Here is a 24,005-nt window from a genome sequence, read left to right on the forward strand (position 1 = left end):
AAATTAGCCTTTTTGTTCTGCTCATTGGAACACCTTTGCCCCAGATATTAGATTGCCCTAATCTTGCCAACTTGAAGGTCCTGAGGCACAAGGGTCAGGTTGTCAGTATGACCCTGTGAAATAGTTATTTTTTTTTGTTATCTAATTAGTTTTTTATCTTGGCAGTTGGTTTGTTATGTTCTGGGATATTATTGTTGCCTTTGTTTAAACTTTAGTTATCCAGAATCATGCATAACATAAACAAAACAAGCATAGGAGATTTCTCACACAAACACTAAGCCACCCTAAAAAAATTGGGACAATTCTGTTTGTAGGGGGAAAAAAACACAGAATGCAAGGAGAAACAGAATTCATATACAACTCAAATCAATATACAGAAAATCTAATAACAAAGTGATCAAATTCATTTCAATTTGATTTTGGAATTTGTTTACTTACTTTTCACAAAGATTTGGATCTGATGACTGACTCAGTTTATGTAGAATATCTACTATTCCAATATCTCTGAGTTTATCCTGGCGATCTTGGGAACCTAATATAAAATAATTGCATGTTGGTAACTGACGCATTTTATGTCTCTTGCCCAGACTGTTAAATAGTGGGAAGGCAAATACACAATGCAATGTAAAAGCCTGCAGAAACACCTGAAACAAATATGGGTAGATTTCAGATAAGTCTTTCTCACCTTGCCAGGCCTTGGTCACCCATACCAGCTCTGCTTTTTTTTTCTACACAAGTTGTGAAGGATACAAACAGACCTGGCATTCAAGAATTGCCATAAAAAGCTTGTAATTTACATTCAACAGAGAGATAGGTTCATATTATTCAGGATAAGTTGAATCTTTTCCTACTTTTTAGATTAAAGAAATAAAAGCTTTTTCATGTGGTTGAAACTTGTTCATTACATGAGAACGGTTTAGTCAAAATTTCTTGAAAAAATGTTAACTGCATAAAATATCTGAATAAAATCTGAATATCTGAATAAAAATTTCCTGGAGCTTTATTCAATTTCATTTTTTAAGTTGACTTTCAACTATATCTTCTGGAAAAAAACCCACTTATTCTATAAATTTTTAAGGAAGTACTCTTTTCAAATATTCTTCAATTTTTTCTGGGTTATATTCCTATTTGTTATATAATTTCATATAAAAATTAACATTGCAGACTCATATCATTCATTGGAGATATTTAGTTCTGTTCCAAATAGAAGTAAGAATTGTTTTGTTTGATTCTTCCATAATTGCTAAATTAATAATTTGGCTGATTTCCTGCCCTTTTCAGGAAATTTAATATTTTTATGTACTAAAGTTCAATTTTCATAAATTCAGTTGGGGGGAAATATAGAATTTTATCAATTGGAGCATAAAATGAACCAATGGTTTACATTTCTAAATTCAGTCTAAAATACAGTATTATGAATCAACCTTTCTCATCCTTAATTTGAATTTTTGATTACCATAGTATGCTTTTTCACATTTATGGCTATTCCATTTTTTGATCTACCCAAAGTCATGAATGGATAAAAATGTCTAACTATTCAACTTTTATGCACTAGAAATTGCTCTTTTCATTTTTTTCCAGGTAACTTCCTGGAAAAATCACTTCACCTGTCTTTTAATGTAGTGATTTTCCCTGGATGGAAAAAATGCATTCCATATGTTCAACTGTTAAATACAATTTCATTTTAAAATTAAGCATTTCAGAAGATAAATCCCTTGAGTATATCTTACCTTCTTCTTCATTCCATATAAGATTAGATACACAAAACATGGCAGCCAGTTGAAGTTTAGCGTTTGAGTGGCTCTAAGCAGACAAAAAATATTTAGACAGAAATATTTTAAGTTAGTAAAATCAAATCCCTTTTGAAGTTGACTCTTTGACTTCACAGTACCAAGTAATGTTATTGGCAAAAGTATGGATCTAGTTTACTATTGCTTTCTTTTGTTACCCTGGCAGATCTAGTTAATACTTGGAAAAGAAACTACAGCCTTGATTATAAAAACAAAACCAACAACAAGCACATTCTGGCAGACATCAATGGCAAACCAGTTCCATATTGTTGCCAAGAGACATATGTCAGGAACTCAAGTGAAAATTTACATTTCTTTCTTAACCTTTATGTAATCTAGGTTTCTTGCCTCCAAATTATTACCCACAATAATGAAATATAAGAAATCATATGCTTTTCTTATTATGAAAGCAAAATTGAAAAAATATTAAAAAAAGGAAAGGTATTGTATTCAAGAAAATTAGAGGCACAAACAGCACTGCACTCTATCAAATGCTAAAAATCCCTGGGCTATAATCTTTTCCCCAAATTTAATTATAGAAAAACTTAAATTACATACCATGTAATACTTTATTTTTTGTAAGATATCATCATTTGTCATGATGAATTCTTTAGCTGTTGTTCCATCTGCTATGTTGGCAAGTATACATAATGTCTGAAAGAAAGGAGGAACAGAAATACATGGAAATAGCAATAGATATCTAACTCTGAATGGCAATGTTTCATGGCAGCGTGACAAGTAGATGGTGCCACAAGCGATGCAGGGTAATAAGTTAAAACTATGAAGACTTTTACAGGCAGTCCTCGACTTGCAACCATTCATTTAACAACAGTTGCAACAATGCTGAAAAGAGTGACTTATGACCGATCCTTATATTATGACCATCGCAGTATCCTCACATCATGTGATCAAAATTTGGGCACTTGGTGTCACAGGGTGACGTGATTGTCATTTGTGACCTTCCCGAGAAGGTTCTGACAAGCAAAGTTAATAGGAGAAGCCAAGTTCACTTAAAAATTGTAGCAAAAATGATCATAAAATTAGATATGACTCATTAACAACTGCTTCACTCAGCCATGGAAGTTCTGGTCTCAACTAGGGTCTCAGGAGGAGGACTACCTGCATTCAGATAGCCCTCAGCTTACAATGGCAATTAGTATGGCATTTGCTGTCCATAAGTGATGTAGTCACTTGCATCACTTAGCAATAGCTATCTTGGCAGTCCCAGTTACAGCCACTGTAACTCCCAGACATGCAGGCCATTAAGGATGATGTGGCTTTACTGGAGGGTGCGACTTCTGTTGAGGAGGCTGCTGTCCGGCTGCGGAGAAGCGGCGGCTCCTCCAGCTGTCCAGACGAATCTCCGAGGGCCAACGGAGAAGAAGATCAGCCAGTAAAATGGCCGATCGCCCTGCTGCTTCAGACCGTAAGTCAGACAACATCTAAGCTTTGAGTGCCCCCATGGTGAGTCCGGATGAGAATTTTTTCTTATTTTTCTCTCTTTTCCACCTTTTTTCGTTTGTGCACCTGTAAGAGCTTTTGAAATTATTTCCCTGGTTTGGAAAGGTGGCTTCTGCTTTCTTTGGGAAGAAAGGCATTTTACAAACACTGAAAGACTATATTTTATTTTTATTTGGACATTAAAAAGGGAAAAAGAAGGAAAAAGTTTTCTCTCTCCTCTCTTTTTAAGAACTTTTCTATTTCTATTTCTATATCTATATATTACTTTAAAAGAGAAAAAAAGAATTGATTTTTGGAAAAGATTTAACTCACTGAGGGCATCTAGTGGCGAAAATTTAATATTGCAACTTTGCTTATTTTTTTTATTGAATTTCAAAATACTAAAGATAAGCTGTGCACCTGTGAAGCTATGGGGGTGGATGTTTTTACATTAAACAAAGCCTCTACAAAAAAGAAAAAGAGATTTCTTTTTAAGCATTAGTATTAAAATGGAGAAACCTCAGATACAACTGAACTGTGCACTTATATTGGAAAAGATTTATGAGGCCACTGCAGAAATTTGTGCTACATTTAAAAACTGTACTTTAGAATTAAGATCCAGAGATTCTACTACATTTTCTCAAACTGATGTCTAGGTTATAACTGACCATGGCATAAATCAAAATGTACCAGAAGAGGAATTTACAGAGATAGAAATAGAATTTATTTCATCTGACAATCCTTTCTTCAGCAACCTTGAGAACCAGAAGAAGCAAAGACTAAGACCTCAAAATATAAAGCAACTACATTGCAAGGAGAACAGAAAAAGACGTTTACTGCAGAGGAAGAGATTTATATTTTCTCAAAGATTACTACAAGCACCAAGAATCAATCTGTTGGTTGAAAGGGAAAAAAGACGTTTACTGCAGAGGAAGGGACGTACATTTTCTCAAAGATTACTACAAGCATCAAGAATGGATTTACTGGTTGAAAGGGAAGCGCTTTTATGGAAGCCTATGTGGCATAGAAAGAAACCCAGAATTAGACTGAAAAAGAAATTTAAAAATGTTTAATGGAGTAAAAGGCAATGTTGATTTTATGGATTGTTTTAAGGATAATGATCTAGAGCTAGAACTAAGAAAAATGTAATTATATACATGCATGTTTAAATTAGTAAGTGCTTAAATTGTTTAGGTGATTTTTGTGTATGATATGATAAGGTATGATAATTAATTGGATGGAATTTGAAGTTTGTGTAATGAATTGAAAGGAATTAAGGTTTAACATTATTATTTTTTTCTTTTTTCTTTTCTCTTAATTAAGTCAGTTATAACTATATACATATGTGTTTAAATTAGTTAGATTTTTTTGTTGTATGGAATGGTTTGGATAAAAGAATCTTGGCTCTATGGATTGTATTAAGGATAAGAAATATATAATCGTATACATACATACATACATACATACATGTTCTGGAGTTGGAAAAAAATGTTCAGTCATGAGAATGTAATTTTGAAGATTTTTGTCTATAATAATATGATCTGATAAGGTATGATAACTAATTGGATATCTGAAGTTTGAGTAATGAATTGAAAGGAATAAAGGTTTAACATTGTTTTTTTTTTTAATTAAGTTAGGTATCACTGGAAGAAGAAATGAGATTGGTGATAAGAAGAGGGTTGAGAGAGATTAAAAACTTCAATATACATGGTAGAAATATTTGAAGTGATAATTTGTTGATGTAAAACATATTTGATTATGGTAATTTTAAATTGATAAAGCTTTAAAACAGGTGGAGTAGTAACAGAAATTTAAGCTAGAAATGGAATATATTAAATCTATTATGTTATTTGTGAGAAATAGAGAGATGATAGTGAATGTATTAAGTTGAGCTGTTTATGTATGTTTTTTTTACCTTGAATTGTTTGTTTACCCAAACACCACGGTGTGTCTAAAGTACTCTTTGTTAAAATTAAAAAACCAATAAAATATATTTTTTTAAAAAAAGGATGTGTCTGAAGTCCCAGATAAGGAGTAGTAAAATGCCATAGGAGATGGAAAAGGCAGGGGAAGGGCCTTTTGGGCCCTTGCAGGCTGCACATGAGGCAAGGCAGCCCAGGCAAGACTTGGAAGACGCAACTCAGGCTGCATGTGACTTGAAGAGGCGCATGGGGAGGCTCAGTGGAAGCTGCATGTGGATGGAGACTGTGTGCTATACCTGGGTGTCACTTACAGGAGCTACTTGTGATGTTCCTTTCTGATTTCCCTATTTACTTTGCTTGTGGAAAGTTGGCAGGGAAAGTTGCAGATGGTGATCACATGACTATGGTTTCTTGTGATGTCATAACTGTGTTGTAACTAGATTGTGATCATGTAGTCATGGGAGTGATGCAATGGCCGTAACTATCACATATGTCCATTTTTCCAATGCAGCCATAACTTTGAACAGTTGTTAAATGAATGGATGTAAGCTGAGGAAAACCTGTAAATCACCCCATTTGGAAGAGAAGTTACAGAAATATCATAAGTATCAAATATAAATAAATCTCACCCTAGCATAGGAAAACAGCATAAATTTTGGAAAAAAAAATACCCTGCATAAAGTTTTTCCCATTCAAATAGAAAAAACAGAAAAAGCAAAATCCTGTAAATAATTCACTAGTGGAGGTTTTTTTTCTCTCACTCACCATACTATCCTGATTTCTTAGCTTGAAATTAAATGGACAAACGATGAAATCATGTCTCCAGACCTTTGGGACACCATACCTTGCAGGCTCCTACATTCCCAGCCAAAGATGACAGCAATTTTTTTTCTCCCATTTGTGCATTTAAATACTCATTACGGCCATAAGCCAGCACAGACATACAGATATCAGAGGAGTTTGCTTTTCCCTCAGGAAACCCATACATCTAATTGCCCAAGCCCAATGTTTTTAAACACTTGAATACGTTGGGGGAATCCCAGTCACTCTATGAGCGGTCTCCAAATTTGATATAGAAATAAATAAAAATAAGAGTTTTGTTGGTTAAAAGGAAACAAGCAGCATATGGTTTGCCTTTCTTCAGAACTCATCTAAGAACTTGCATTTGTTTAGCTGAGATGTTTCTGATATTTCTACCTTGTTTTACTTCCAGCAGTTTGGGAGATTGTGTTTTATTCAGTTTTGTTTTAAACTTTTTTTTTTAGTAAAATAATCAGAATAATAATCTCTCACTTGCATCTTTTGTTTTTACATACTTGCACAAAAATACTGTGTGCAATCAGCGTTAGGCATTCTTAGCAAAAGTATTTGAATTTTCTTCCTAAAGAATTGAGTTTAGTGTTTTATTTTTGTTTTGTTCATTCAACACAAAGTACAATTCTTCATGTCTAAACTGTTACATATGTATCATTAATACAACAATGTACAATACCTGTTCTTTTACTTCCACATTGTGTTCTCCTTCCAGAATGAGAGTCACTGCTTGCATGATCTGTTTCCCATGAGTACTTATTATCTGATCTATATGCTGCCAAAAGTTTGAAAAATAACATTATTCAGCTCATCTGAAAAGTTAGGAAATCTACAGTTTGCTTTGTAGAATTCTTATAGCAGGAAATAAGTTCCTGCCAATGGAAACAAATCAGATATATGAATATGACAGCACAACAGAAATGACAGGTGAAGATGGTTTTAGACAAGTGCATTGGGGTCATATGTAAAGAGTATGATGAACTTGTTCCCATTACATATACTGAGCAATGCATTTAGATGAGTTTTCCTTTAAAATAAAATACTGTTGTATTACTCCTTGATCTGCAACATGCTCTATGCCAGTGTTTCTCAACCTTGACAATTTTAAGGCATGTGGACTTCAACTCCCAGAATTCCACAGCCAGAGTTGAAGTTCACATGCCTTAAAATTGTCAAGGTTGAGAAACACTGCTCTATGCCAGGGGTGTCAAACTGCCGGCCCATGGGCTGGACGCGTCACATGGAAGCCGCGCCCACCTCATTGCCGGCAATGGCAAAACTGACCCGATGCGTTGCACGACATCACATGATGTTGCGAATTTGACATGTCTGCTCTATGCAATGTGAAAAACAGATGTTTTGATTTTCAGATAGAAAGCTCTCAAGTTCCAAAGCTTACAATTTGTAGCAACAAGAGTTCAGAAAGAACTCTGCTTTGTCATTTCTACAAAATGTTTGTTCTGTAAATTAGACAAGCAACAGCTTAATGAAGTTGATAAGAAGTTCTAGAATATCAGCTCCCAATATGTAATAATATATAATAAGTAATTAACAAGACCTGCAGATTCATCTTCAAAATATTCATTTTTTTTTACTTACGGGGCGAGTAGACAAAAGGTTCCTAAGTAATCCCAAAGTCTTCATTAGTACATTTACATCAGAATCAGAGAGTAACTGGAATAACTGCTCTGTACTCAAGCCTCGCAAAATGTCTGCTTTGATCTTCTGTTCTGCTTGAAATGCCATATTCTAAAAAGAAGGACCAAATTAACCTTATTCTGAATCATTTTAATATTTTTCACAAATAACCGAACTCCATCACACTATTTATCATCTGCTATAACAAGGAACATTTCTTAGCAATTGAGATTTTGCCATCCTTGAAAGCATTCTAGATCTCAGATGATTTGATAGCATACAAATTTAAGAAAGAAATAAAATTTAAAATTGGAGATGCATTACACAAAGCTAGCAGATTAACATTGATACTTACCATTAAAGCCCAAACTCCATTCACTCGCAAGGCAAGATTGTCACTCTGAGTTAAACTACAGAGAAGTTCTATGGCTCCTGATTCTAAGATAGGCTATGTATAATAAAAGCAAAGCCAGTTAAGAAATGTCAGTAACAGCCTAATTTCACGTTTATTTTCATTTTGTTTATGTATATTAAATCTGCTCTTAAACGAAAAACAAGATACTGTTTTAAAAAAACAAATAATCCAGAATACACATCTAAGTTTTCATATGTTCTTTCTTTACACATTTTACATTTTTATAAGCTCAGACAGTGTAGAATACTCAGTTCAAATGCTATAAGTATGCAAGCTTTTTGATTTTGCAGTATGTTCCATCAGCTTCTCCTACCCAAGGGAGCTGTTAACTGTCCTATCCCATAGCTGAAAATAATCAAGAATACTCTTCCCACAAGGTGGCATGCTGAGCAGCAGGGCATTTTCTGTTACCTGTTGGCAAACAGTTGATTATGCCACCAAAACTGACTATTTGGCAGCTTGCTCCCCAGATTCGAATGGGAGCAAGTAGGAACAACCCAAGATGACCCTTGGATGATTGTAAGATGAGGGATCTTGAAGATTGCAATTCTCAGTAGGAGCAATTAGAGGGCTGGGTCTTTCATCTTTTCCTTTCAGCTGTTTGTTATTTTTAAGCACATCTTGGTTTTAACTGCACCTTTTAACTTTTTTTTTTACTTTTTATTTATGCATTAATCAACTGGTTGAATGTTGACCCCTATAATCCCTTGCTAGATTTTAACATAAAGTTATTTTCATTTTCTTACTGTTTACTTTAGAATTCTAAATTACTTTCATTTTTGCTGTAAAGAAGTCAGCAGTGAGAGGTTTCACCCTGGGTAATGAAAGCTATCTGACTTGATTTATGCTTTCTGGACTTTACTACAAGGACTCTGTTTTTACTAGTATTTTTTTAAAAAAAAACTGATCTCATTTCTTTCCAATTTCTGATGGGAAAATTTTTCTTCTTTAATTACTTTTTATTCTGGGAAATTTATTTATCTCAACCTTTTTCCTCTGGTTGGTTTTGTTATGGTACTATGGTTCTATTGTCCTTGAAAGGAATTGTTTATGCTTTTGTCATGCTTGGAGTATATTACAATGCAAACAACAACAAACTAAGGACTTTGAATACTATACATTATATATTCTTTACAATATCTACAAAAAGCGATAAAGCCCTTTGGGAAATGTTTGAAAAAAGAATGCTTTTTAACTTACAAACTCTATTTGAAAATGTCAATAAAAAATCTGATGGGTCAACACCGATTCTGAATCAATCCCAGGATGACACCCAGATGCAGATGACAGAGATGTGAGGAAAAAAATCTTAAAATTTCAGGCTTGCTGGGGAAGGCTGAAAGGAGCACGAATACAAGAAACTCAGAGATTATGGAATTGATGAATGATAGACTGGACTTTCTTAGGAAGATGGATGGACTTTGGAGAATGGATTTATTATTTTTAACCGAAAAACAATTGACAAGAGATGTGTGTTTTTCTTTACAGGGAGACTTTTTGAATAATGAGTGCTTATGATTCTGTTGGGATAATTGTTGGATCCCAAACAAAATTTAAAGAAAAATTGTATTATTGAGAATCAAATGAGGATATTTGATCCTGAACAAATCAGAGAGAAGGATTGCAGTGATTTGTGGTAGATAAGAAATCATTGTAGACTTTCTACGAGTTAAATACAATAATAGATTGTTAACAGACGGCTTTGAAGTTTAACTTTATTGTTGGTTTACCTCTTACTACCTTTTCTTATATGTAGTAAATAGATGATGGTTAAATGGATTGCAAACAGATATGTAGAAGTTTATAACCAGTGGAACAACCTGCCTCCAGAAGCGGTGAATGTGCCAACACTGGAAGTTTTTAAGAAGAAACTGAACAGCCATTTGTTCGAAATGGTATAGGGTTTCCTGCCTGAGCAGGGGGTTGGACTAGATGATCTCCAAGGTCCCTTCCAACTTTATCATTATTATTATTATTATAAATTGTAAGTCTTTGCAAGGTGGGGGAAACGATTATTGCTGCAATATACTGTACTTATCAGTATTCAATTATGTCTATGTGCTTTTGTCTTTTCTAATGCACTTTTTAAATATTTTGCCTAATTTTGTTTTGTTTCTTTAAAATCTCTTTTTTGGAGTTTGTGTATTAACTTTCTGAATAAGATAAAAATTTATTGGAGAAAAAATATTCAATATACTCAGTATTGCTTTTTATAAAATCTGAACAATCTTTTTCTTGACAAAAATTATATTTCATAGTTTCAGAAACATTACTGATTACTATAAGCATGTTAAATATAGCTAAGGAAACATTACTGTGATTTTTTTAAAGAATGATACACCTGATTTGTATAGAATTTAATTTTTCCTCAGTAGTTTTTCCCCTCAGTATTCACACACAAGTGGAGAAGCTTCAACTGTATGGAGATTTAAAGATCCAGCTGAATTCTAGAATCCTCTGGGGAAAGTATATCTAATGACTCAGATAATTTTCATTTTTAAAATCTTCTAGAGTTCAGAGAAGTGCAGGCTGTTCTAGGTATTAATAACTGAACACCTTCAATAGCTATCACAACTACCAACGCATGCATATTTGGATGAAATATAAATGCAGATGAACCAGATAAAAAATACAGTACACTCTTCATGTTAGTAAACCCTAGCAGCATGATTTCTCTACTCAAAGTGACATTTTGCCTACTTTCAGAGAAAAATTGTTCTTATGTGTCCGCTGAGAAAGACCAGAAACAGGACTTCACCCTCATGATCTCATATTCACATTATATTTTATATAAAGAGTCGGAGATCTACTTTTATGGTTTAAAAAGCCCAAGTGACCAACCTCTTTGCTTGGAGAAAATTCTAAGAGAAGATTGCATAGAGTAGAAGATGCTACCACTAAAATTTCATCTGGAGCATTCTGTAATACCTAAAAAAAGAAAGAAAGGGTAATTTCATCATAAGCATTGTTTCAAGAATTTAGAATAATTCAGGGATTGTAGATATACATTTGCCTTGTTACCTTTGCAGATGCAGAACCTGAACGCCAGCTTTCTTTATTAACATTTGGAAATTAAATAGTACCAACATCTGTTTTTTGCAGTTAATCTATTCCAATTTCAAAAGACTTCTAACTGACACATCAGCTGCCTATACTTAACCAGGAAAAAAAAGAGGAAACATGTCTTCCTTCTTTAAAGTGTTTAATGACACAATACTGCCTTTCTTATAACAGGAGATATCATCTAGCCTAGGTGGAAATTACTTTTGAGTTATTACTCTGTCTTTTGCTAATGAAAAAAATATAATAAAAATTATTTTCTACAAAGTTTCAGAAAATACTGCAAACAATTCTTGTGCTTTCTGAGAGATTTACAGCATATATCAGGGGTTCCCAACCGAGGGTTTGAGATGATATTCCAGGGGATGCGAAAACTTGGGTTTAGAAATTTCAAAATTGTAGTGTATATACATAACCAGGTATTACTTTTGTAAGGGGTGAGAGAATATATCAGAAGCGTTCTAGGAGTGCGGGGTATAGAAACGGTTAGGAGTCGCTGGCATATATAAATGAACAGGGATTGCAACTGGAAAAATCACCATAGTTTTAAAAAGCATGTACCATCTGAAACACCTATACAGAATAGCACTTTAAACATTTTGTAGCAGTGAAGTATTTTCCCATATGCACTTCAATTGCATTGGCCTTTAGAAATATCTGCTTCAAGACTTCCGGTTTGGGTTGCAGTGGGTGCAGGCACACAAAGAGGCTCTCTCTCTTCGTTACCTGCTTTTCCTCTGCCGGTAGACCCTTAATCAGGTCGAAAAGTCACCCTGGAGGGGTAACTACCGATGAGGAGGACTCTCATTGATTGCGGGGGGAGGAGGCAGCTCCTTCCAAGGTCCGAGGCAGCTCCTCAGGGTCAATGGAGAAAAGATCAGCCAGTAACATGGCCGATCATTTAGGTGCTCCAGCCGAAAGTCAAAAGAACATCTAAGCGTTAAGACACCACTGTGGATGATCCCGGTGAGACTTTTCCCTCTCTCTTTTTGCCTAACTACTCTCCTGTTAAAAGCCTTTTGGAATTACTTCCATGCTTTGAAAGAGCTGCCTTTGTTTATTTGCAGAAAAGAGCTTTCCATAACAAAGGAAAAAACTTCTTATTGACTATTTTTATTTTTGGTTACTTGAGGGCCCTGGAAAAATCCTTATCATAAAACTTTATTATTATATCTTTTAAGATGGAAAATATTATTTTCCTATGTCTTGGACTTATTTCTTTAAAGGGATAAATCTTTATTGTTTGGGGAAAAAAAACTCTATGAGAAGCCGGAAAAGAGACTCCATAGCTCTTTGACTTTGCTAATCTCATTCTTGATGTCTGGAAAAGACTTTCATAGTTTACTAAGGACATCTTGAGGAGAAATTTAACTGCAATCGTTTCTTGTTTGTGTTACTACTGAAATGGAGAAACCATATTCACAACTCAACTGTAAACTCATACTGGAAAAAATTTATGAAGCTACTGAGGAAATATGTTCCCAAACAAGAGAGAGAACTGCAGAAATAATAAACAGAAATTCTACTGTGAATTTACAAACTGACCTTCAGACTGAATTTGATCATTCTACAGATCAAAAAGCAACGGAAGAGGAATTAATTTACATACAACCTATGGAGACTTTGGATGACCAAAAAATGATTGTAACTAAACTATCTAAAATTGCAAAACTAACAGAAATGGACTTGAAATTACAACTGTTGGAGAATTATGACAACTTTGATAATTAACTACTAATTATAAAATTGAACATGATCGAGTGTTTTATCCAGCAGACAGGAATTAGGCATCAAAAACAGAGGATGGGAGGTCTTTTACTGACCCAAATGATATTACAAGCAATAATGGGAAATCTATTTGCTGAAATAGAGGTTTTGTTGTAGAAACCTGCTTGGCATAAAAAGAAAGCCAGAATAAGACTAAAAAGAGAAATTTAAAATTATATGTAATGGATTAAAAAGGTTTTGAGAAATATGGATGATTTAAGGATTAAGATTTAGAGTTGAAAATTTGTGATTATTAGAATATATATGTTAAACAGAGTAAGAATGTATTTTTTGAAATAATATGTTTATTTGTATGAAAATTATTTTGTAATGGAATAAGAATATGAAAGAGGTTTTTAAAAATTCGGATTGCTTTAACAACTAATTTAGTGTGTTAAGTTAGCAAGATGATATTTTGTGTAATAATAGGTTGTTCTTTTTTTTTTAGATAATTATTTGAATGAGATTTAAATGCTATTTGAAGAAATAAGAGAGATCTGTGATAAAATCAATGATTTATGAGATTATGAATTAGAATATATCTGGATTAGTATTTTAGAAGGGATACCCGAAGTGATATTACATTTATCTAAGATTAAATTGGACTACGGTAACTGTAAATTAATAAAGCTCAAAACAGGATTAGGATTTACAGATATGTAATGTAGAGATGGATTATGTTAAATAGGTTATATTATTTGAGGGAAATAGAGAGGGAATATTTAATGTATTTACTTGAGCTATTATATGATTTTGTTTTTGGATGATTGATCACCTAACCACCACGGTGTGTCTTGAGCATTCTGTTGTAAAAGTTAAAAAACCAATAACATTTGTTATTAAAAAAAATCTGCTTCAAAATATCAATGGCTTCCAGTTTTATAAAAATAAGGATAAGACAATTACTTTTTAAAAACCATATTTATCAAGATAAGCATTCTGCTGTCATTGACAATTAGAAGAACCTAAACTGAAACAGTAATTCTTAATTAGAAACATAAATCTACTACTTATTATTTTAAAACCATTTTATATTCAACCACACACTTTAATTCTAATTCATTATATTTAATTATTTCTAGATCTTAGCAAGATCATATGTTAGGTGAATTGAAATGAACGGGTAAATCGCTAGAACGATATCTCTAGATACAAATTTATTTTTTCTTTAACTAGCTTTAAAACTGTACAAGGAGTCCTCAACTTACAACCATTCACTGACAGCTCGAAGTTACAGTGGCACTGAAAAAAAGTTACTTATGACTGTTTTTCACACTTACAACCATTGCAGCATTTCCAAGGTCATGGGATTAAAATTTAGATGCTTGGCAGCTGGCATGTATTTATGACGGTTCAGTATCTTAAAATCATGTGATCATCTTTTCTTACCTTCAGAAAAACAAAGTCGATGGGCAAGCCAGATTCACTTAACAACTGTTTTACTAACTTAACAATTGCAATGATTCACTTAACAACTGTGGTAAAATGGGGCAAAACTCACTTAACAACTATATGGCTAAGCAATGTAAATTTTGGTCTCAATTTTGGTCATAAGTCAAGGACTACCTGGATAATATTGCATTATATACCACAACAAATAATCTCCCAATGCGCTTACCTTCATTAAGGGTTTCCATACAGCATGATCTTGAAAACTTGTTCGTAGTTGCTGTACAGATCTTGACAAACTGTGCAAACATCTGCTCAGAAAAATGAGGTACAAGCTATAAAATACTTCCTTTCCATAGACAGCTTTGTAAGCATTTTCAGAAACTGAGCTAAAAACTAAGAATTCACAGTCTGTTTCATCATACTACAATTACTGCTAAAGATAATTCATAATTTTCAAATAGTTTAAGACCATTGTATGTCCTAGTAAAGGAAGTGAAGAACTGTGAGACTAAAATATGAAATGTAATATTAATCCCACTAGGTAAATTTATACCTGACTGCAGCTAAGCGCACTTTGATGCTAGATTCAGATAAGCCATTTACAATCCGATCCATCATATTTTCAGTTTCAATTATCTGAAAGAAAGTTATCAAAAAGTTATTGGATTTAACAGAACAAAACAAAGTATTTATTATGTTTATTTAATGCTGTATACTGTGTACAATATGCATATAGTATGTGCAAATACTAACTGGTAAAAATGTCAAAGTTGAATTTCACATTTTAAAAACAAATTTCATGCTTCTATTATATTATGACAATGAAGCATATTGTTATATTACATTTATACATTAGATAAATGGCAGTGTCTATTATTTGCCAAAATTGTCAAAAATTATATAATTTTCTGCAATTTCATTAAACCTTAATATTTTTAACTAGGAAACTATAACACTTTATTCAGATATCTTATTTCATTACAAAAGATTATTATTGAAATTAATGATAAGCCAAACATATACTTCAATGACAAGGTTATGTACCCTAACCTTGAACTTATTTTCTGTATTTTCACAGACCCTTTTGTACAACTTATGCAGAAATGGCAACAGCAGTCTATAATTGAATATTAGTATTGTTTCATTGTCCAGAGAAACTAACTCTGAAAAGTTTTCTTGATATGTTAGTAACATCAAAACTGCTAGTACGTTGCTAAAAATAACAGCTTTAAATCTACGCATTCTAAACTATTGAAAGTATCTATTCTTACACTTAGTTTAATATGCAGATTTCAACAAAAACTACTCCAAATATCTAAAAGCTCAACATATTGGAAGTCTGAACAACCAAGAAAATGAAGCAAATTCAATAGGATATATGAAGGAAGACAAATTACTGATATGTTTTTTGTAATCCCAAACTCTCCAGAGGAAGATAATAGTTTTTGAAGCTGAAGGGGAAAGTATTACCGATAGCCCTCAGTTAACAATGATAATTGGGACCAGACATTTTGCCCCTCAGACATGTGGCCATAAAGCACAATGTCACATGACTGCATCCTTAGCAAAACAATCCTGGAACTCCCTATTGCTGTTGCTAAGTGAGTCCCAGGTGGCTTGCACTCAGGTAATGCGTGATGCAAAAGTCTCTTTTTTCAGTTCTATTGTAACTATGAACATACACCATATGTATGCTTGATAAGCAAGGATTACCTGTACTACCAAGAGATATCAATTTTAGTATTTAAAAATTCTGAAAGTTCCTTCATTTTTTGAGATATTGGAAACTAACTGATAAATTCTTAGGCTTACCTTCTTTCGAATATCTTCATCATTTGCTCCAAGTGCAGCATAGAGCTTGAATGCAGCCTGGCGCAATTCATGAGCATGTTTTAAATCATGGTCAAGCTATTAATGATAATTAAATTCATATCATATTTTAAAATTGCAAACTCATGGGTGTTGATCAAACTATATATATTCTGAGTTCTGAATGGAATAGGGAGTGACTTAAATAAAAATGCTTTGCAAATTGTTTAAGACACATTTCACAACTATCACTTTAACTAATTTATACCATCTGAGTGAAGAGTTTAGTTTAGGAAGCATTTTTAATAATTTCCAACTGGCACTTTATTCTGTATCTCATGTAGAACTTCATTTCTGTTCTCCTCAATTATAATAATTTAAATCTTATAAATCCTAACAATTCCCTTAAGTTGAGCTCAAATCCTAGTGATTGCATTTTCTTGAAACAATATAAAAAGAGTTTGCTTTTTATTGAAAAAATATAGAAACTGTTTGCTGTCTTTTTTTCCCCCTCAGAACTTTTTTCAGCTTTCCCGTTTAGCCTGCAATCCTGGGATTTTCTAGTCTAGTAATAGAAAAATACTAAATAGGGCTTAAGCCCACCTTCACAACCAGTTAACGTGAGCGGATTCAAACTTAGAATCTTTATAGGACAGGACACTAGATGAAGCAAGACAAAAATGAAGATGATGACTGCACAAAACACTACAGAATTGTATAATATTTAATATAACAGGAGCCAATCCCTAAAACAATTTGTTTAGCTTACATTATAAGTATAATTTAAAGTGTTTGCTATGATAATGAGATGTTCCCATCATTACAGCTATATAAACAAATTGGTTAAATTGAAACTCTTCACCATCTCTGTGAAAAGAGATAGAAAATAGGGAAATCATTTGGGAGAGCATGCAAAAACATTCCCTATATCATTCTATATAATACTTGCTTTGTAAATTTGTATCCTTTTGAAGATTAAACAAGAATATTACCTGCAATGTTTAACTCACCACTAAAAATAAATGCATTAAACAATCTGGGATTAAATGGGCTAAAATATTAATAATGGGAACTTTTATACTGTATCAGATTCTGTGAGCCAAGATTAAGCTGCAAATCTCGAATTAGTGTCTACTACAGAGCTTGCTGACTACTAGATTGAAAGTTGACAAAAGTCTCTCAAATACTTGATATAATGTAAAGAATTATTATTGCAGACTTGACTGAAACCATATTATGCATTTGATTATCTTCTATAAATGTGAAAATGTAGTTCCCCCTTATACCCAAATCAATTTAAAATGGTTGCCTTTCCCATCTTTCACTCTTTGTCCTGCATTTCACTGCCATCAAGCTGAGCAGTTGTTAATTTTTGACATAACTAATATCTCTTGGCTTATCTCTCAAATACAAAATTTCAATCCCTTCTTCAGATAGAATCAAATACAAGAAACTGTAGCAATTATGTTAACTTCTTGGAACAATTTATTACAGCTTATTATAAACCCATCTAGTTTGTTTCATATATACAAAGTCAGAAGCATATAAATTTCAGGCACAACTAAAAAGCTAATTCACATATTGTCTCAGCTGACGATTCTGTCAGATTTTCATTTCAGTTTACAAACAATGATTCTAGATATAGATATACAGTAAATATATTAATCCAAGTTCTCATTTTCTCTTTCTCTCAAGCACACAGAAACACATCATACCTACTTAATTCATAATAAACCTACCCTTTTTATATCAGTGATGGCACTCACTGAACTAGGGTATTTGAAGTAGTCTGCAAGCATTGCAATAAGGTGGTCAGTAATACTGGCAATTCTCTGTAGTTCAATATCTGTTTCAATCAAATAGGCCAGAGTTTCTGCTCCATCTACTCTCTCCTCTAGTAGTCTCTCTTTACTACACATCCGTGCCAAACATGGTAATGTCTGGAAATTACAACATCTGAAATTAGTTTTTTGACTAGTTGTTTATATATATATAAATTTCTGTTAAATTTGTCACTAAATATAGGTATTTTAACAGGCATTACCTAATAAAATATATCATCAAACCTACTTAGGTATTTGTACAAAAGTAAAATTTAAAGAAACCACTGATATTCACTTATTTATTAATCAGTATTTACATTGTTATATGATCACAAATTCAAATCTATTATATGCAACTATAATACTTGCAAGGAACATTATTAAGCCTTGACTCCAACTTTCACTTAACAAAATGTATTAGACTTACATAACTTCATCATTATTTAAAGACAGAATAATTTAGCATTACTGAATACCAATACAGGGTAGTATACAAACCATACAACAAAAACAATATTACTAATAAAATCAAATAGTAACGGTCAATTATTAATTATTTCCGGATTCTTTACTAAACTTCCTATTTTTAGTAATAAAGTCATTCCACTATTTCTTTTGAGGTATCTGTTTTAAATACTATTAGTGTGATTCTCCCACTTACCTTCAACACAATGCAAATATCATCTGTACGGATTGCTCCAGCTCTGCACATGTATGTAAGGCTACAATGAAATATCAAAATAACATGATTACTGAGTTCAATATATTACATAGTTTTGATTTTGTTATGATATAAAATTTGTTCATTGGGCAACAGTACCGTATGTTATGTACCTTGAGTTTTATCTGTTGTCCCAGTTTTATATTGTTTCTATTCATGATTTTTTAAATGAGAACTGTGGGCACTAAAATCTAAGACCTAAAGGTTGGAAAACATTAGGAATGTGTATGCTTTGACAATTACTCAGAAATGGACCTCAATCAAGGCAAATACAACACCTATTTGTGCTATTTAATATACAACACTATAAACCTGTGTAAAATGTAGTATAAATTTAATTAATTTTTAATTAATTAAATCATCTTAGACTTGATTATGAACAAAGTTACAGAATTCTTTCTGTAATTCAATAAATGAGTATTAAGGCATCAAATACATATAAAACTCAGGGAAGGTTCTTAGTAAATTAAAATAATAGTTAAATAATGGTTAAATTATAGCTGTAGCTCTGTGCTTTATTTTGAAATGCAACTACCTTCCTAAATAGAAGACAAATGTATGCTGAGTTGATTAAAAATTGATTGGATAATGAAGGAACATATAGTCCTCCTCCTAGTAAATGTCTGTTTTATGGTTAATCAGAGCTAACATGGTTTCATTTTGTGAAAATGCCTCCCAAATATCTGCAAGTCCAAATGTGCTCATTGTCCTAAAAGGATTGTCTACCATTAATACCATTAATTGCCTACTATGAATGAAACATTAATATTATAAAACATATTTTATTATTAGCATGTTTTCTACATTCTAAGGTTTACCATTTGGCTGATGTGAGTTGCATTTCAATGGGCTTGTCTCTTTGTAACATTTTCACAAATATCTGTGGTAGTAGTTCTCCATCGACCAACACTAAAAAACAAAGAGAAAATGTGTTTCAAGAAACAGTTTAACTGTAATTATTTAATGAGTATACATACTGACCTCAGAAACCTACCATTTACAAGAGTCATTGATATCTGGGGGTTTTCAAAGGCTAGAACTGCAAAACATTTCAGTGCTTGCATTCGAACCTGTATAAACATACAGCATTTACATTAATTACAATTAAAGTATTTTAAAACTATTAGAAGTCAAGTGAAAATGCCATTTTAAATCTCATTGAAAATGTTTAAAAACTCAAACTAAAGGGTACTTATCAAAAATGAAAGCAAATTTGCCAAAGGGACATGAATTATTGGCCAAAGCATTGTGTGTTTTCTAAAGTGACTGAAATTTGTTTTCATGCATCTTAATTTGGGCAAAGTGGATATTCAAAAATACATAGATAAAATTCTTTTTCTATAGAGTCCCAACAAATTTTGTGACAAGTTATTTGCTTTCTGTACTCTTTAGATTCCATAATATTTAATACTGTAATATTATAATCATAGATAAATATAGTAATTATAGTTCTTTATTTACTTAGAGATTTCAGGTTTAACTTAATAAATTCTTAATACTCCAATCAACAAAGAGGTATTAAAGCCACCCGTAATTATTCATTCTATCATTTTGCTCAACTTCATATATTAATGGCTTGACTTTCAATTAAATTTTTTTTGATTTTTGCATACTGGATACCAAACACTTATAATTATGATATAATAACTATATAATATCTAAATGTTCCCTAGCAGATGCTATCTTCACAGAAAGCTAACTCTCTTAATACTATTTTCTTCCAAACATACTTCTTCTCTTTCTATATATATATATATATATCTGTCACCATAACCATCAGAAAAAAATCATTTATAAAAATATATTTACTTATTTACTTACTCTTTTAACTCTATTTTACAAGAAATAAGATCTCTTTCATATCTATACAGATCTATCTGAGCCTAAACTGAAAAAATTTCCTGTTTCTTCAGAAAGGAGCTAGACTAACTTATTATTCTGCCAATAATACTGCACCAAGATTTTAAAATAATAACTTAGTTTATAGAAAACAGATTATATTATTGGCTTACTTTATAAGATGCAGAGGTTAACAGATGAGCAATATTCTGCACTGCTCCATGATTAAACAGCACTGTCTGATGGTCTGGACCCTATCAAAAAACAAACCACAGCTCTTTAAACATAAAAAAAAAACAAGTTATTTTACTTTATACTAGTTATTTGCAAGCTTATAGCCTTCAATGTCTAATTTCATTCATTTCAAATAAATATTAGAATTGGATTATTACATGACTTCACCCTCACTGCTTGCCAGCAATTTTTAGAAATAACACAAATTTTTATAAAAGTACAAACTACATTGCTTGTTCTTGTGTTTTGTTTTTTTACAACAGCAGTCAACGGGAGATGGGGGTGTCAATTAAGTTAACCTTTTTTCTTTACCTCATTCTAGAAGAAAATAGTTCTTCCCTCCAAGTAGGACTTGGAAGAGAAGCATCTCCAAACTTGCAGGTAGTACTTTCTGCAAAAATTGTAGCACTGGGGAAGAGGTTGCTATTTTGAAAAAAAAAGGAAGAAAAGTAAAAACATACAGACAAGCTGCATGTTGTAAAAAAATGGTAACACTGGGTTTCTCTTAGCGTCGCTCTTTAAAATATTAACCATGTGCTGCCAAAAAATCAAATTATTATTATTCTTTTACTATCATTGGGATGTTTTTAAAATGAAAAAACAGAAGCTGCTCAGAAATGAAACTCTAACTTTTTTCTATTTTAGGCTTTGAAAATATGGCTACAGCCCACTGGGGGGAATTATATATTTTATGAGTAGGAAATAAGGAAGATCTTGGAGAAGCATATTTATAAATTTTAAAATGAAAAATCCAAGGGTGTTTCATATATCTCAAAGAGAGAATTATACCAATTGCAATATAAATGTTGAATTTGTATTGTATTTGTAACTATTTTTGGCTATTTTATATGTGCTTTTAAACAACCATATTTATCAAAAACACTCAAGTATTCACATTTAAATTGGAAGTTCCTAGTTTTTATAGAAATGAGATCCCTGTGAATGACATTGAACAGCTGAATCATGGAAAATAAATCTCAAATGAAAAATTGCAGCTGTCCATGACCACCAAATGGCAACCCTATTTGAACAGAACATTATGAAGCATTTTGCATAACATAAATTAACATCTTGCATGGCCGTGAGTTGCTATAAGAAAGGTTAAAATAGGATAACAACGGATGCAACCTTAGAAGAAATTTGTTTCAAGACAATTTAAAATTATTTTCAGTAACTTTTGGCTGCTGACTGAAAAATAGTGTGCACAAGAAAGCATAAGGCTAAGGATGCACAATCTGGACAACAGCAACTTTGGGGAGTGCAAAGGAAAAGAGATTTTTAACTGATGGTCCAGTGATCAGTTCACAGGATCACTGGTGGCTAGCTGGGCATAATGGTTAATGTATTGGACTGGCACTAGATTGATAGAAGTTCAAGTTTAACCTGAGCCACAGGAGCTACCTGGAAACATTGGGCCAGTCACTCTCTCTCAGCTCAACAAACTTTACATGGATGTCACGGGGGAAAATGGGAAGAAGATATAAAGAAAGGACAAATCTAATGATAAGTAGATTGATAAGAAGTGTACAATTAATTGTTGTATATCTGTTTTGTTTTTTAAAAAACCCATTCCTTATTAACATTAAAATACTTAAAGTAACTAATATTGAAAAGTTTTAAAACAAAAAGACTGTAAAAAGCAAAAAGAACCCAAAATGATATGTGAAAAACCTAGGATACTAAGTATTTTTAATTTGTTTGTATATTTGTCCATTCTACTTGTATCTTTAACTGTAAAAAAGAAATCACAAACCAAAAGAAATGCAATTCCAATTTTTTTTTAAAAAGATGCTGCTTTGATTATTTTTGTTCAGATCCAATTTTTTCATCGTATTCTATTTCTTCATCTAAGTTTCCTGATGATCACTGTTTGACCGTGTACCTCCAAATTGCTGCATTTATCAGACTTGAATCTTAATTCTTTATGAAGGGACAAAAACATTTTGTGTCCTAATCACATAAAAAACCTTGCCCTTTAACTATGCATATGTTATCCAAATGCTACTGTATATGAGTAATAAAAGCTATACAGTTAGTTGTGAACTGAAAACTAAAATTGGATCAGTATTGCAGTTGTTAAGTGAGTTGCACCCAATTTTATCTTTTTTGCCTTGGTCATTAAGCAAATCACTGAAGTCATTAAATGAATCACATAATTGTTAAGTAAATCCACTTTCCTCGATTGAATTTGCTTGTTGGAAGCCCTCTGAGAAGATTGCAAATGGCAATCGTGTGACCATGGGACCTACAATTGTTGTAATTGTGAGCTGACTGTCAAGTGCCCAAATTTTGATCATGTAACTGAGGGAACCCTGTGATGGTTGTAAGTGTGAGTACTGTTTATACATCACTTTTTTCAACACCATCATAACTTCAGTCATTAAATGAATGGTCGTAAATGAGGATTACATGGACCCAATTAAAGCTAGCCAAATATTTACATGTAAAACCTACTCAAAACTTTATTCTCATCTTTTTATCATAATAATTTTAGAATCATCTTGATAATGTTAAGACAAGAGAAGTATCTAACAAATCACTGTTTCTAAATAATGTCACCAACATAAAAAAAAATTAATATATTTTAGTACTATCTTATTAACTAATGATGTAATACATATCAGATTTTACTACCTAGGTCTTTTCGCTTGAGGTTCTTTCCTTTAGCTAGCGAACAAGCAGTTTAAACTAAATGAAATGTAGTTAATTACCTTTATTATGAACCAGTTATAATGTAGAGCACCTTTTTTTCTTTGCTCAATTTAAAAGCCTTAACGTTTTATTTTGGCTAGCTGTAGAAAGGTGAAAACTGGAAAGTCTGTGTTTGAACTCCATGGAGGTTTTTTGCTGGTTTTTTTACAGCATATTTTGACACTCATACCACAGATTCTCTCCAATTATTATTCAATGTTTCAAATTTTGTTGCTAGTATACTTTAATCCTCCCATTTTTATTTTAACTTCAAATTGGAAGAGTGCTCTATGATGTTAGTATTTGCTAATAAAATGTGTACATATATCCTGATTCAAGTAAAAACAAGATATTAAGCTACATATAACCAGCATAACAACACCTGAAAATAATTTGGGCTGACACTGACAAATTTCTTAATTTAAAAATGCAATCATTGTACCACTTGTAGGGAAAAAAAACTTACATTGGCACATAGAAGTGGCTGAGGTGAGGATTTAAAGCTGCAGCTATGCCAGTGTCGGAGCTGAAGAACAGATATTAAAAGATATAAAATTAAAGCCAAGTATGATATTGTCTTTCTTTTTCAAAGCTTGGTAAATGGCAAAATCTATTCCCTTCCTCCTATGAGCTCTTTTTCCATTCTTCATA

The 24,005-nt window shown here is 32.4% G+C and overlaps 1 protein-coding gene across 5 annotated transcripts in view; it reads right to left on the minus strand.

Annotated features, from left to right (window-relative positions):
- Positions 1-24,005, minus strand: part of ARMC8 (armadillo repeat containing 8) — a 78,637-nt gene that overhangs the window by 2,740 nt on the left and 51,892 nt on the right. For 4 of the 5 annotated variants that reach the window (XM_039356413.1, XM_039356411.1, XM_039356416.1 and 1 more), the window contains 16 exons: positions 23,821-23,880; positions 20,603-20,683; positions 19,585-19,660; positions 19,409-19,499; positions 18,531-18,591; positions 17,786-17,986; positions 16,050-16,145; positions 14,791-14,873; positions 14,464-14,545; positions 10,860-10,946; positions 7,959-8,051; positions 7,565-7,714; positions 6,645-6,740; positions 2,349-2,444; positions 1,731-1,803; positions 439-532 (listed from right to left, as the gene is read on the minus strand). In XM_039356413.1, the coding sequence (XP_039212347.1) occupies positions 439-532; positions 1,731-1,803; positions 2,349-2,444; positions 6,645-6,740; positions 7,565-7,714; positions 7,959-8,051; positions 10,860-10,946; positions 14,464-14,545; positions 14,791-14,873; positions 16,050-16,145; positions 17,786-17,986; positions 18,531-18,591; positions 19,409-19,499; positions 19,585-19,660; positions 20,603-20,683; positions 23,821-23,880 (1,520 nt within the window). The remainder of the gene's footprint in view (positions 1-438; positions 533-1,730; positions 1,804-2,348; positions 2,445-6,644; positions 6,741-7,564; positions 7,715-7,958; positions 8,052-10,859; positions 10,947-14,463; positions 14,546-14,790; positions 14,874-16,049; positions 16,146-17,785; positions 17,987-18,530; positions 18,592-19,408; positions 19,500-19,584; positions 19,661-20,602; positions 20,684-23,820; positions 23,881-24,005) is intronic. The other variant, XM_039356414.1, reaches the window with a different exon arrangement.

The sequence above is a fragment of the Crotalus tigris genome, unplaced genomic scaffold (genome assembly GCF_016545835.1).
Source record: "Crotalus tigris isolate CLP2741 ecotype Arizona unplaced genomic scaffold, ASM1654583v1 scf7180000018824.943158, whole genome shotgun sequence".
Taxonomy (NCBI): domain Eukaryota; kingdom Metazoa; phylum Chordata; class Lepidosauria; order Squamata; family Viperidae; genus Crotalus; species Crotalus tigris.